At 44.1% G+C, this 13,963-nt stretch overlaps 1 protein-coding gene across 1 annotated transcript in view; it reads left to right on the top strand.

The window, feature by feature from the left end:
* T265_03713 (hypothetical protein) overlaps positions 1-13,963 on the top strand; it is a gene marked incomplete at both ends in the record, with an annotated part of 37,943 nt that overhangs the window by 15,845 nt on the left and 8,135 nt on the right. Inside the window, 6 exons of the mRNA XM_009168260.1 lie at positions 1,169-1,455; positions 3,863-4,001; positions 4,204-4,305; positions 7,675-7,846; positions 12,198-12,393; positions 13,104-13,217. Of these exons, the coding sequence (XP_009166524.1) occupies positions 1,169-1,455; positions 3,863-4,001; positions 4,204-4,305; positions 7,675-7,846; positions 12,198-12,393; positions 13,104-13,217 (1,010 nt within the window). The remainder of the gene's footprint in view (positions 1-1,168; positions 1,456-3,862; positions 4,002-4,203; positions 4,306-7,674; positions 7,847-12,197; positions 12,394-13,103; positions 13,218-13,963) is intronic.

Genomic DNA, 13,963 nt, shown 5'->3' with positions numbered 1-13,963 from the left:
AAAAATTTAGAAGATATAGACTACACCTGATGAGATGAAGTCAAAATTACTGTAGCCATTGCAAACTTGTATTCCGAATTCGCTCTATATCAGTTGCTCATATGGGGTTCGAACTCGGGTTATTGAACCGGTAGTCCCGCGCGTTATGTACTGGATCCCACAGAACACAACTTGTCATAACTAAGAGATGATGATGATGACTTTTTATTAGGCAGGAGACTTTTTTGAAGCAAGCACCGAGGGCACAACAGCGCTTTATCCACAGGGTTCTGCGGGAAGATGTATAGACGCCATTGGCTGTTGTTGAACTGACCAGTGACTGCATGCAGCACACGCCTTTGCGTGTGATATTCCTACAGTTTGGTTGAGGCTTTGACCAGTGGCCACATGATCCCCCTTAATGAGTGTTAAAGGAGGATGCCGGGCTGTTGATTTGAAAACCTTCTTCCATGAATCCCTGAACCCCATCGTAAAATTTTCGCCGAACAGCTGAACAAACGACATTGCAAAACCAACCTAGCCCCTCGTGTACTTTGTTTACGGAGCGATTGCGAGGGAGTGGGCTGCAATGCATGAGCTATTTTGCTGGTAGTGCGGTGGTTCTCTTACTTCGCAAAGCCATCTGTGGTTGACCATTTTTCGTAGGGGAACAACGATAAGTTTCTCATAGAAATAGCTCTGAGAAGAAACTAAACTGCTTTCCAAAAAACATTTGACAAGATAAGGGATCTCCAGCTAAGAAGTCAATTCGGTTAGACTACCAACCTGATGGTGCATACTACTGATAAGCAGTATGAGTAGTATCTGACCAGGCGTCAAAGCACCTCTTCCGAATCCGATGGAAGGCTGGTACGGGAAATATCGAACCGTTCTGCACTGCTTGTCCATAGTTATTCAATCTGAAAAGAACTTTCAGTAAAGTTCAAGAGGGCGCCCAATTATGTTAAATTTTCAAATACACAGTGCAAATGAGATTTCAACACATAACTCCACACTGTAGGCTGCTCCCCTTCACACCGGTAACATGGCTGAATACTTGTCTCAACACGTGGGCAATTTCCTGAGCACATCGAACTAGGGGTCCGCCTGAAAGTATCGTGAAGTCCGATTTTCAGGTCATTAAAGTGTCCGGAGTGAACTACTAACATCTAATTTTCTCCCGTAATAGTGTTATACCTGAGGAAAATGTCATCACCGACTCACAACTCCCTGACGAATCGATGATTGCCAATCTGGCTGCCATGGAAAATCAGATGATGCAGAATGGCTTGGCTCGCGGAACACGATATCGAGACGAACCAAAGTCCACGCGCCTCCCACAGTTTGTCAAGCCCTTGAACCCACAAACGGGACTGCGTGAATCAGCTCCGGCGCATTTCGAGACCATCATCGAACCGGCAAACGACAGCAGTTTGGAAGTCGAGTGGTACAAGGATGGGAAGCCAGTTAGTATGGGTACGTAAAAGTTGTTTTCTTTACTTGGCACGGAATCCACACCACGTGATCACACGTGTTCCCTGACTCCTCAGTTGATGGCCTAACAGGTGACACCTTCACTCTTCGAATGAATTTCATTCTCTGTAAGCTACTTGTAGATTGTTAGTAGGGTGAGATCCGGAAATTTCCAATTTTGTGTACAATCTGTTAGCTAAAGGTAGCTAGTCCAAAGCTCTCCGGAGTTTCGTGAGAACCGCACTGCTGATGCTTCACAGCAAGTTTGATAAAGCTTACAGTTCTAATGAACTTTTCCCGCATAGATTAGCTTCATCTACAAAACGAAACCTCCATTAAAAATCTCCCAGTGTCTTCATACAAACAGAAGAAGATTTAACTATGAGGGTTCCATGGGAACCTACCTTTTGTGGGAAGTGTGATGTCGGGAAGATGGTGCGCTGAGAGCTTTGGTTGGCATACAGTTAGGTGTTTACGATAACGGTATCTAGCAGAGCAAGCGGTTAAGCCAATCATTGGGCTCGATCCATGTCAAGGTCACATGAAAGCTTGTTGTCGACTGGGCCGGACGAACGGAGGATAACAATTTAAAAAAAGGATCGATAAAATCAGCCACATTTTCAATGAAAGATGCTCCAACGCTTCTCTTTCATTCTCTTGATCAGAGGTGACAAAGTAGTATAGAATTTCAAGGTTTAAATTGTATGGATAAAAAGATTAAGAAAAGCTGGATTATTGTCCCCTCATTTCAAATGACAGATGAATGGAACAGAATGAAAAAAGACGCTATGATAAGTTGAACTCTTGGCCTGGGGATTGTGAACCCCTAGAACTCCTAGAATCCTTTGTGAAGATTGGATAAGTGACCATTCACAAGAAGTCAAACTCCTAACGAATTCGACTCATGGGCCACATGAAGCGAACCAGTTGGCTAATGTACGCGTTGCTCATATTAAATGATCCGAGGCGCCATCGTTTTCAGGCTGCGAACTTTGAAACGAAAATATGGTTGGCATTCGACAGTCTTTGGGACGATTCACATCCGTAAATAGGGAGTTGTCAGGTATGACAGAATGCCTGTGTGCCCAACGCCAACCCGAACGACCAAAGAACAAACGCTCTAGTACCTTTTTAGTTCATCAGAGGAACGACCCACATGGGCGATAGTGTTGGTGGTGTGAGCAGATCTCTTCCTGAGGAAGAGATCTCTTCTTGTTAAATGGAATCAATCTTTTTCACACCTCTCCAAATGTTTAATATCCTGAAGATCGCGGGTTTGCGTCTCCCTATCGTAGTTAATTGCGATGAGCACTGCTCATGTTTCCCATTAGAGCTCAGATTTTTCAACATACAGTGGGCTCAATCAACGGACAAAATATCGAGTAACGGCACTGGAAAACGAGGCAGAAGCAACAGCGACTTCTACCAATATCTTTGCAGTTTTGCATGATCCCATACTCTCCCCAACAGCGATAGGGTGCAGTCAGTTGGAAGGTTCGGTCTAACCGGACACACATATATCGTAATGTCACGTATTTATTAGTAGAAAGCGTAGAAAAATCCAGCTCAATTTAACGATCAGTATCTCACTACTGACAAATTGTTGTGGTTTCGCCCAAATTTCAACTGGTTCTGTTTGGTCATTGGTTATTTCTCCCTAATCCCGGTTAGCTAGATATGCTTGGTTCCGAGTCTTGTTCTTCTAACCTCTCATCATCTGCTAAAATAAGCAGTCTACCGGAAAAAGAGTCGCATAGGAAACATCATAAACGAGGGATTCAGCTGGGGACCAGATGAGTCTCTCGAAAAACCAAATTCGTTTACAAATGTGTATATTTTTCTTTGCAACATCGTCACTTAGTCAGCGCTGGATCACGTGACTTCAACTACTATTGATTGATGGTGGCGTGGTATAATATTTTTCGATCAATCGAAAGGTTCTTAGTTCGAATCCCCAAAGAGGTTTGTGGGGTGCGTCGTGCAGATATTGATCAACTGGGATGGCACAGAAATATGGTTCTTTTTGAATTTTAAGAAAATGATGACTCCGTGTAATCGATGAATTTTTAAACGTATTGATCAGGCATACTCTAGGGCGGAATGGATTTGATTGAATTTGTTCATTTTGCATCTTTTCTTGGAACGTGGTCACAATACTGATCACAACAAGTCCTTTTCGCTGACACAGATGATATCCAACTCTCGTGCTCAGTGTCTTCGTTACCGTTTATTTTGCTACTTGTTTGCTGCCCATTAGTAGTATCTGTGTTGTGTGCACTAAATGTATTCTCACAGTAAGGGCGGCGGTCAACCCCGGTAGAGCGGATCCCATCGTAGAAAAATCGATCAGTTGGCACTAGTGGTAAGCTATCCTTTCGTGGAGACTCACGTTCATGCCGTTCGTTTCTAGGCTGTCGTTTCAACGCCATTCTGGATCGTGGATTTGCCGTACTGGACATATTGTACTGTTACCCGGAGGATAACGGAGCCTACTGGTGTATGGCAAAGAATTCTCTGGGACAGGTTCAGAGCAATGTGGTTGAACTTCAGTAAGTTGATACTGTCTCTCTCTCTCTCAATGTTGGTTGAACTCAGTAAGTTGATACTGTCTCTCTCTCTCTTTGATGAACTTTGCACCGTGATGGTGATCTAACACCCTCGGGACAAATATGTCGACACGTCCATTTTTTTTAGCGTATTCTACCAAACAAACAAATTTACTAACGAGTTTGCTTTGTTTCTCTTCTTCAGATGTAGCCCCGAGGCCAGTATTGTGACAAACTCTGTGCTTTCAAAGGAGTCTGTCTCGTATCTGCAAAGTCTGGATAACTGGGGAAGCGAACAGATGTCTGGGTAAGTACGTCATGATAACTGGGGAATTTCATGTCGGGAACCTCTAACAGCAGGGCTGTAGGTGGATTATTTCTCCTGACGACCGAAGTAAACAGTCTTCGAGAAATACACTCATTTGCAAATCAATTTGGTTTTCACGTGAAAACCAAATTGATTTGCAAATGAGTGTATTTCTCGAAGATAGTCCAATTTGGGTTCAGGTAGAACATAAGGTTGATGGAAACTCGGGGACTGCGCCTACCTGATAAGCCCGAACTGGGAGGGCGAAACTGGTCGTGGGCTGTCGAAGAGTTTTCAGCAAGCTTGCGAGTAGTTTCCTTTATGAAGTAAGCAATCTGTTTACTCTGGACCCAGTATATCAAATATCTTGAAGACATTAACTTCAGCGATTCGCCCGTCGATGAAATTCTTCCGTGGAAGTCCAGTGCGCTGCACACAGTCGAGAGAAGTCCGACAGCAAACAAATTCGGACTTGATTAGTCCTGAAATACATCTTATTCTGGTGTAGACCCGAAGTCCTGAGCTCCCTTTGACCAAAAAAATGTTCTGGTAACTTCTTAATATAATATAATACGATAGTTCAGTTGTAACGCTCTTTCGGTGCCTAGTTGCCATAGCGTTAGGGGATTTACAGGGCCTGAAATACTACACGGTCACGCTGTCCTAGACAGGAACATTTGTGTTACCGGGTTCGAACCATAGACCTTCTGGTCAAGTTCCTTCCCTAACAACTATGCCGTCTCGAAATCGTTCTGATAAGTTAGCTACTCGCCCCGTGTATACTTACGCACCTGGAAATTACAAGTTTTTCACCATGTTTCTGTCCTCTCCATCATCACGTGACATCTGCCTGCGCAACTCCCAAGTGTTAGGTCACTGGTTCGATTCCCCCGACAGGACTATCATCTATCCAAAAGTCACATTTTAGGATATAAACTGCAGTCCGCCACAATGGAATGACAGTTCAATCACCCTATGTTTGGTTCCGTGCGTTACAGTTGCTATTTTTCCTATGACCCCGTTTACTGACGAGTCCAAAAGGATTGCTTCCAGAACTCCGAACTACTTTACTAGCTATTGGGAGCAGCAGGAATTAGCACCCTCCCGTCCAAGCAGTACAAATTCCTCTGGGGAGTTTGGTGACAGGCACAATTATAAACCAACTGTTCTACCCAAAAGCGCGTTAATCAATGTTAGTTGCCTCTGATTCACATTCAAAGAACAGCCAATTCGTGCGCAGTCGGTGATAACAGCACTGATGGCTCACCTCTTTGATAACAGGCTCTCTTCCTCTTGATTGACAGGGCAAAACGATTCATGACAGCTGATCGCACACCGATTGATCGATTGGCAAACAGTGCACTCATAGTATTCCTTTACAACTCCAACTGACGCACATAACAGTAATGCATAATAATACTAGTAGTGATAAAAACATTGAGCAAATTTCTTCCTTACAGACCTCAGATGATAAAATTTGCGAACGGAGCATGTGAAAGTTCACGAATGAACCAGACAAAGCTTGTACTAAACGCCGTTTTTCGCTGCCTCAAATAAATCCAAGTCCAACTTCATCAGCTCGAATGAACCAGACAAAGCTTGTAATTAACGCCATTTTTCGCTGCCCCAAATAAATCCAATTCCAACTTCATCAGTATAGAACGTGTAGCGTTCCTGTGGGTTAGCTGATTAGCGCTTCTGCAACCGCTTCGGGATAGAAGCGCTGATTAGCGCTTCTGCAACCGCTTCGGGGGCCAGATGGAAGCTGGATTCACACCGCAGCAACAAGAGCTGAACTTCAAAACTGCAAACCAGCATACAGGCTGTTTTGAACACAGACAGGAACTGAGTTGTTAGCAGGTTAAAAACGTGCCTCAGTATGGAATGATGGAATTAAGGGTGAAGCTGGTGCAATTTTTAACGTTTCTTCTGTTGGTGGAAGTTTTCCATTCTCTATCCCTTTGTTTAAGTATTTTTCAAACAAACTAGCAAGAGCTCCTTTTATGTCCACCAAATTTTCAACCGGTGAACATCGTTCTAATTCCCCCTGCTTTCCCCACACCCTATTATTTGACAGCATCTTGGTTACGGTCATATCTAACTGCTGTTCAGTGCCTTTGTGCCTAGAAGAGAACTCACCGACAAGGAACAAAACAGTTTTATTGCGAACCAGCGAGTACCAAAGTTACAATGGTCTCGCGCTATTTGAAGGCCACTTTTTGACATTGATCCAGGCTGTCTGACAGACGTTTAGTGAACACTGATCACTATTGACCGTGTCTGAGCTGTGATCATAAGCGGTCATGATAATGTGGCGTGCATGAGTACTCATCGGCTTTTGCTGAATTGATTGGTTGATTGGCTGGTCCTGATGCTTGCCGGCTTTCTTATTGAGATTATGATGGTGTTTTCGGGTCTCATTAGGTTCCGGGAATTCTGGGGGCTATTTTCAGGAGTCTGACCTTCCCGAAAAGAACCTTTAAGTTTGCCTAAAATTCCTCGACAGCCCACAACTGGTTTCAACCCTTCTCTTCATCAGGTGGGCTTTGTCCTCGAGTTTCCGTCAACTCTCCTAACAAATATTCCTATGACATATCGATCGTCGCATGTTTTTTACGATGTTACTGTCAGCAAACGTGATAATCTAAGGTGATAGGGATACAATGACACAGGGACGCACACGACACACGCCTATTGGGCAGTTGCAGCTTAGGGGGTGACCAAAGATCGCAGACGACGGCCTTTGGATTAATGTGTTGTAAATGTCGTAGAATGCTTTTTGACGGCACAGGACTCATAATGGTACCAAGACCGTTCGACAGCCCATGCCCGGTTATTGCGCTCCCTGGCAATCAAGCACGAAAGCCTTTTCTAGTCAACCGAGTCCCGTGGGTAACTAGCGTCTCTCCGTATGAAAAACGTGAGACGAGAAAAACGGATCCTGTGTCAAGCAACCAAATACAGCCCTGCCCTTAGCCCTCACTCGCTGCTTTGTCGGACAAACAGAACCGTTCGACGTCAGCGACCAGTTTTGAGTCATTCCCTCTAACGCGTGGATCTCATATTCATGTGCTCCTTATCCTCAGTGAATGAAACCATAACAGAAAACCGACCTCCAGAACTATAATTTTTTTTAAATTACAGTACGAAAATACGGCTAATGGTTTCAGTGAGACGATTCTCGGAACTCTTTCGTTGAACATTTTTTTAACTCTCAACTGGAAGTATGATTGGGTCTTTGAACNCTCCTTTTTGAAAAAAAAAGCTTTTAAACATGGGTTGTGCATACCTTCGCATGGTTGAGAACCAAAGTTTCTGTGACGGACTAGGTCCCTTATGAAAGTCAATTCCTTTGCACATTCCGCCTAGATACGACCGACCGCCAATCGAGGATGAAGAACCTCCATCTGCTCCGTCGTTCGACATCCTTCCAGTTGCTCTCACAGTTACCGAAGGCAATCCGGCGCGGTTCTTGGTCAAGGCTGGAGGATTCCCTCGGCCAAGGGTCCAGTGGTACTTGGACGGCGAACTGTTGGCATCGGTAGGTTCGATTACCGCAAATTTGTTATCCTGTTTAGAATAACCATAGACTAGCTTCAATGGTAGAGCGAAATTGCCAAATCTCCCTACACAACTATCAATCTCCAAGTAGCTCAGAGAAAGAACAATTTCACAGTGAAACTTCCGTCTGAGTAGTCCTCACTCGAGGAGTCAGTAGACATGTATGACCGAGTGGTGTGGGCCACGTGACTGAAGGGCAGCTGACGCTGTCATTCTTGAGTGAGAGTTAATCACACCACTGATCAGATGCTCGTAGCCGAATGGCTAGCAGTTCCAGCATGTATCCGAACGTCGCGGATGCGCTGATCAGAAGGTCCGCGGTTCGAACCCGACCCCTGCCTCTCGACTTCCCCTGTTTAGGCTTGGTCAACCTGGCAGTATCAGAGCCCTTAGGCAACCTGCTGGTGTATTCAGGCACCCAAAGGTTCAATAAGGATAGTAACGATAGCATCTGTCAGAACCTCTAGAAATCCCCACCATTTCCCATCTTAGACTATGTGCAATCGAAAAGACTTAAGTTCTCTTGGTGAACAAGTTGTCAAGATCTATTTCTTCAGCGAACGTATTCCAGCCAGAGATTAGTATTCGACTCGATTGTTTTTAATGAACCGGTCACGTAATCGTCTCGAAAAAACGGCAGGAAAGTAACTACTTTCGGACAACAAACTGTTTACAATACTGCACCGCTTGTCTGGTGTACTTTCGCGCCAGTGGTGTTTTTTTTACGAAACTGGTAGTTCAAAGAATACTACTGTGTTTGAAGGCGCTAAATTCTAACGGAATACTGCAGAATTTTTAGCCGAACTGAATCAATCGATTAGGACGTGGGCTGGTTGGCATTATGTCAGTTCCTGCTGTACCTATCGATCGAGCGTGTAAGGGAAGACTGATTTCCGTTGGGGTCCACACCTCGCTGCCCCACACCAGGTTGCTATTTATGTCACACTCGGTGTGTGCGAACTACGGGAAAAAACAGGGATACGCATTTCGTTTGTGTCTTCTACCTATCGGCCTTTCCGCGGTCACTAACCAGCACAAATGACAATATGCGTGCACGCGCACACTTTGTTCTACCGAGTAGCGCCCCACGATTGTTCTTCCATGCATTCAGTGGGCAAACTAACAGCAAAATCCGTCCGGATACACACACATGTACACACAGAGTGCATATGGAAATTGGTGCCATACCGATGCTTCGTTTCGAAAATGCTGGTTCATGATTTGAACGTCTTTTCGGCTGGTAAGGTTCGGAACAAATTGGTTCATATAAGCACACAGGCTGGTGGCGTGAATGTTGAACGCGAAAGCAGAAGCCGTAACGAAACTCCGCTCGATTTTGAATGGTGCTTCAAACTTCACTAAAAGCTAGTCAGCAGAAGATAGAACTTAGGAAATTCCGAATTCCATATAGATTTTGTGACATTAGAGTCGTTGGGACATCGAGCTAGGTTTTCAGAGAGAAGGAAGCACGATTTCGAAATAGAGTAACACTCAGGCAGAATAGATTGCGGTCATATTTGAAAATCATGGGCTATCGATTTTACAGCCAGAATCGATCATGGTTGGCTGGATTGTGGCCAATCATACTGGTGGCTTATCGGCATAAATTCAAACAAGCCATTTTAATTGAACGTGCACACGCAGCTGGTGTTTCGCACACGAACGTTTGAGTAAGGATGTAGATACCTTCAAAAATGTACTTTTTCTTTCTCATTGTTTGGGAAACCGGTTTAGGAGGGACGGTGGGCCAAACTAAAAACCCTGTTGTGGTTTACTTGAAAAGATTCGATAAGTTTGACTGAGATTACATGTGAAATCAATCTATGCTGAAACTGTCAAGAATCGCTGTACAGCTGTTTCATCCTTCTAGGGAATCATCAGCAGTGCGCATCTCACGAAACTCCAGCAGAAGATCTCGTAATCCCTGACCTTCTTGCTAGCAGTGGGGACCCTTAACCACTTGGACACGAGTGCGTAATGAGGAATTTGCTTGGCTCTCATCTAGACAGGACAGAGCGCCGCTACTCTCAGCTTTTCAGCGTTGATTGGTTTAACCCATGGGACGAAATCTCTGTTGGGAAACGAATCAGCGTTTCTCTTAGGTCGTTCAAATTGTACAGCCTTTCTATGGACAAACTACGTTTGAATAAGTGAGAAGAACTGATTCAAAACAGTGCGGATTGGCACAGTATGACTCAAAGGTACGTTATAAGAAAGATTGTGGTAATAGAGCTAGATAGCTCAGTAATTAGAGCGCGAATTTACTGACCGGAAGCTCCGTGGTTCGAAGCTGATCTCTGCTTCTCGAATTCCCCTGTCTAAGCCCTGACAGTACCCAGCCCTCGTGCTTCCTTCGGGTGGCATGACTGTTGGGCACCAAGATAGTGTCACAGAGGAACGAAGACGAGTGTACAGTATCCAAACGTTCCCCTTCAATGGAGATGTTGAACTATACAAGAAGTATGCGTTGATCATAGGCTTTCGGCTGCACACTGTTAGTACGTCTGGGTTTTTCCGAGACCCGGTTGAATATTTTGCACCCTCGTTAGCCTACTTGTGCTCTTTAAGTAGTAAAGTAGGCTTGATATTTGATCTTTGGATTCCGGTGCGCCAAGTTCAGTTAACCTGCGTTTACTAGCCAAGAGAGACTGCACAACTGTTCCGCTTTCATTTGAATTATTCGATGAAATACCCCTCGACCACAATACTTTAGGTCGATAAAAAATCGACGTACAACAGTTGGCAGTGCCTAGGTGGTATTCGGGCGGTTACTGGACCATTGGTTCGCGTTATTCGTCTAATAAGGCCCCAATTAGCCGAATCCATCTTGTCTACCCAAATTCACGTGATGCTTGCTTAGTCCATCGTGTTTAGTTCCGTTTTCCACATTCGTATCAGTGTGCAGCCGTAGTGGTTAAACTCTACGAAACATTTTATTCAACGAAAACATACAAAATGTGGAACTCTATCTAAGAAGAGGACCCATTTCTGATGGGCTTCAAACATACTATCGATCACCATTAAATCGAGTGTCAGTAATTCGCAATGTTACATCACATGATCCATCCTTTAGAAACCGGGTGTATCATTTCCAAATTATGTCTGTGTACGGTTCTCTTCGAGCAGCTACCCCGAGGAAACTGTACCGTAGTTCATGACTTTAAGGGGTGGTTTTTAACAACGTCTTTGAAGAGAATTTTGGGGTCTGTTCACTCACTGGTGCATACAGACTAAGTTTTTGATAGAGACAGAACTGTTTCCTTCTCGAAGTTTTATCTGGGACGGCGGGGAATGAGTAGACCATAAATCCGATGAATTCATGCCATAGTTTTGCAGAACTTTTGTTGATGCCCAAATCACGTCATCACATCATCACTGGTCGAGTGCAGATCACGTGAATATCAATCAGGCTTGTCGTTTCCGCGAGCTGTCAGCGACATCAGTGCTTGTGAATCTCCAGACCAAGAGTTGAATCGAATCTCGGCTGGGTACAATAAACCTGACTCAATTACTGCGCTCTGTTCTCGGTTCAACGGGACCATTCAGTATAACCGAGGGATATGCATTATTGATTTGTGCGGACGACTTCCAAGGCCAGTCATTCGGAAGTATACTCTTGCATCACCGAGCATATTCTCGTCCGCATATTCATCTAGTTTAGACGGTCCCATTTTCCTGATGACAGAGTAAATCTGCTAACGACAGGTGTGTCAAACGACTTGAGATAGTTCAGCGCTTATCGTTCAAATTTATTGATCGGACAGTTAGTGGTACGAATTCAACCTTGGTATCTCAGTGTTCATGTTGAGGCTTGAACGACTTGGCAGTAACTCAGCCTTCTTGCCTGGTATGGCAGTTGGTTACCGATTGATTTACTACTCAGATGTGTGAAAAACATAACTCATATGTTACGATGAGTTGTGACTGACTCTCATCCACGGCACTGGCCATATTGAAGCGGGTGAAAAGAAGGCTGCAGGAAATGTAAGTACACATCTTATTCACAACCAGAGACGATGAACAACGTTGGATTCGGTCTGAAAGGACAAGCATTACAACATCGCATCCCAGCAGGTACCATTGTACACTGTAAAAACACGTTTCTCTTGTCTACTGCCAACCAAAGATCCGTTCATTGGATGAACACATTTGCACTTCAATTATCTCATCTTGTTAAATTAAAACGCAGGTTTCCCTCCCACATTCCGATGCGCGTCTTAGACCATTCGTGAATCGTAGTTAAATAGCCTGTAATTCGCCAGACAGAGGTTTCTGTGATAATCTTTCTACTGTTGGTTGGTTTTGCTTCCCCCGGTATTCAAACGATTTAGACAGGTGGTGGTGGAAACTGGCGAGTTTACCAAGACGGGGGCATCAGTCATTTGGAATTTCATCGTGTCGGTTCACCGTGTACCCAAAAGGTTCTTGCTGTCGCTCGGAACAATTTGGGTGAGGCCTCCGCGGAGACGGTGTTGGTGATTGAACCACAGATCGATTTCCGTCCAGATCTTCGTCATGTTGAGCCAGGTTGGTTTTCTGCAAGTTTCATCCATATCTATTATACATACATATGTACACATATATTTATGGTGTTGAACTTATTAGTTCGCATAAAAAGCTGTGAATTTAAAAAGCTAATTAACTATGACTCACTTGTCCAGCACTCAGCAAGTGTTGAATCAAGTCTGCGTATCGTAGCTTGCCAACTCATTTCAGCCAATCACAGTGCGCCAAGGCAAGGCTCACGTAACCAATCAGAGTCTAGGAACAACTGGAGCGATGAGTCCTTGTCATGGTAATGTTTAAGTGCCAAATCAAGTAGTGGTGTCTTATGTCTGATCAACGAGTTCCAAGAAGAAATCCTTTGACATGTAAAGTACTATAAAAACTGAAGATATCCGTTTGCGACCTTGTCAAGTTCAGCGGACTGGACGTTTTGCAGTACTATCTCCGGCCAACCATGTGTTCCATTAAATGACTAATGGTATAGCTTTGATCCGCTCATAGTTTCATCACAGCATTCTGACACACCTCAGGATGTGCAGGCACACAATAGGCGAGTGCGGATCAAGGGTCAAAGATGTCAGTATCTTCGACTGAAATTAACAGCTTGGTTTGATCTCACAGTTTGGACGGAATGATTGTCACCTCCCTCCCGTACAAGATCCCCGTTTTGAAACGCACAACTATCTTTTTCTGAAACACTACTTCTGACCAGTTCCGTTACTTTTTTCTAGAAAATCCTTTCAAAAAATTAGCTCAACTAAAGAAAGTGGAACGCACCAGTGAGTTGAACTCGGCTTTCAATCGACCCCGACCTCAGGCGCTGGATCTACGCCGTATCGAAAGACGTAAGTTAATAGTGCAAGTGTATACTTGCCGGTTACTGTGATTAAAATGTGTGGGTGAATATGTGAACTCAAGTCTTAGAAGCTCCGTGCTCATAGCAGGGCTTTGTGGCAGACCTTAAGCAGACTGTAGAAAAATTGTCTGTTGACTTTATCGAGAAAGCTTATTCGCTGTGTCCAAACAAGGTTTCTTGGTTGTGAAAAGTACACTAATTTGCAAATCAATTTTGTTTTGTTTGTGAATCACTCGTTTATGATGAGTCTCCCGTTAAAACCAAATTGATTTGCAAATGAGTGTACTGCTCGAAAACAGTCCAATTCGGGTTCAAGTAGAACATAAAGTTGACGGAAACTCGGGGACTGCGCCTAACTGCTGAGCCCCAAAAAGGGCGAAACCGGTCGTTGGGCTGTAGGGATTTTTCAGCAACCTTGTGAGTAGTTTTCTTAGTTGTATTCAACCACTCAGAATTGGAATTTAGCCTCGTGGATTGCACAGAATGATTGATTTCCGATAAACGTAAATTTACTCTATGAGACTGCCTTGCTTTCAGTATGGGCTGAAAGAAACGGAACAGTGAACGGAACATAAAAAACAAAGCGTAAATGAAGAATGCGCATGGCCAGAAAAGTGGGCAATGTTCAGTTAAACGAGTGTAAGCCATGTCTCCTTAAATACTAAAAATAGAGCAGGGGAATAATCATTCTCAAAGCGAGGTGGTTCAAGAAACATTAGTTGCGAACTGCTGACA

Source organism: Opisthorchis viverrini (genome assembly GCF_000715545.1).
Source record: "Opisthorchis viverrini unplaced genomic scaffold opera_v5_54, whole genome shotgun sequence".
Lineage (NCBI taxonomy): Eukaryota > Metazoa > Platyhelminthes > Trematoda > Opisthorchiida > Opisthorchiidae > Opisthorchis > Opisthorchis viverrini.
Note: the sequence above shows the minus strand (reverse complement) of the source record. Positions and strands in the feature narration are given on the sequence as shown.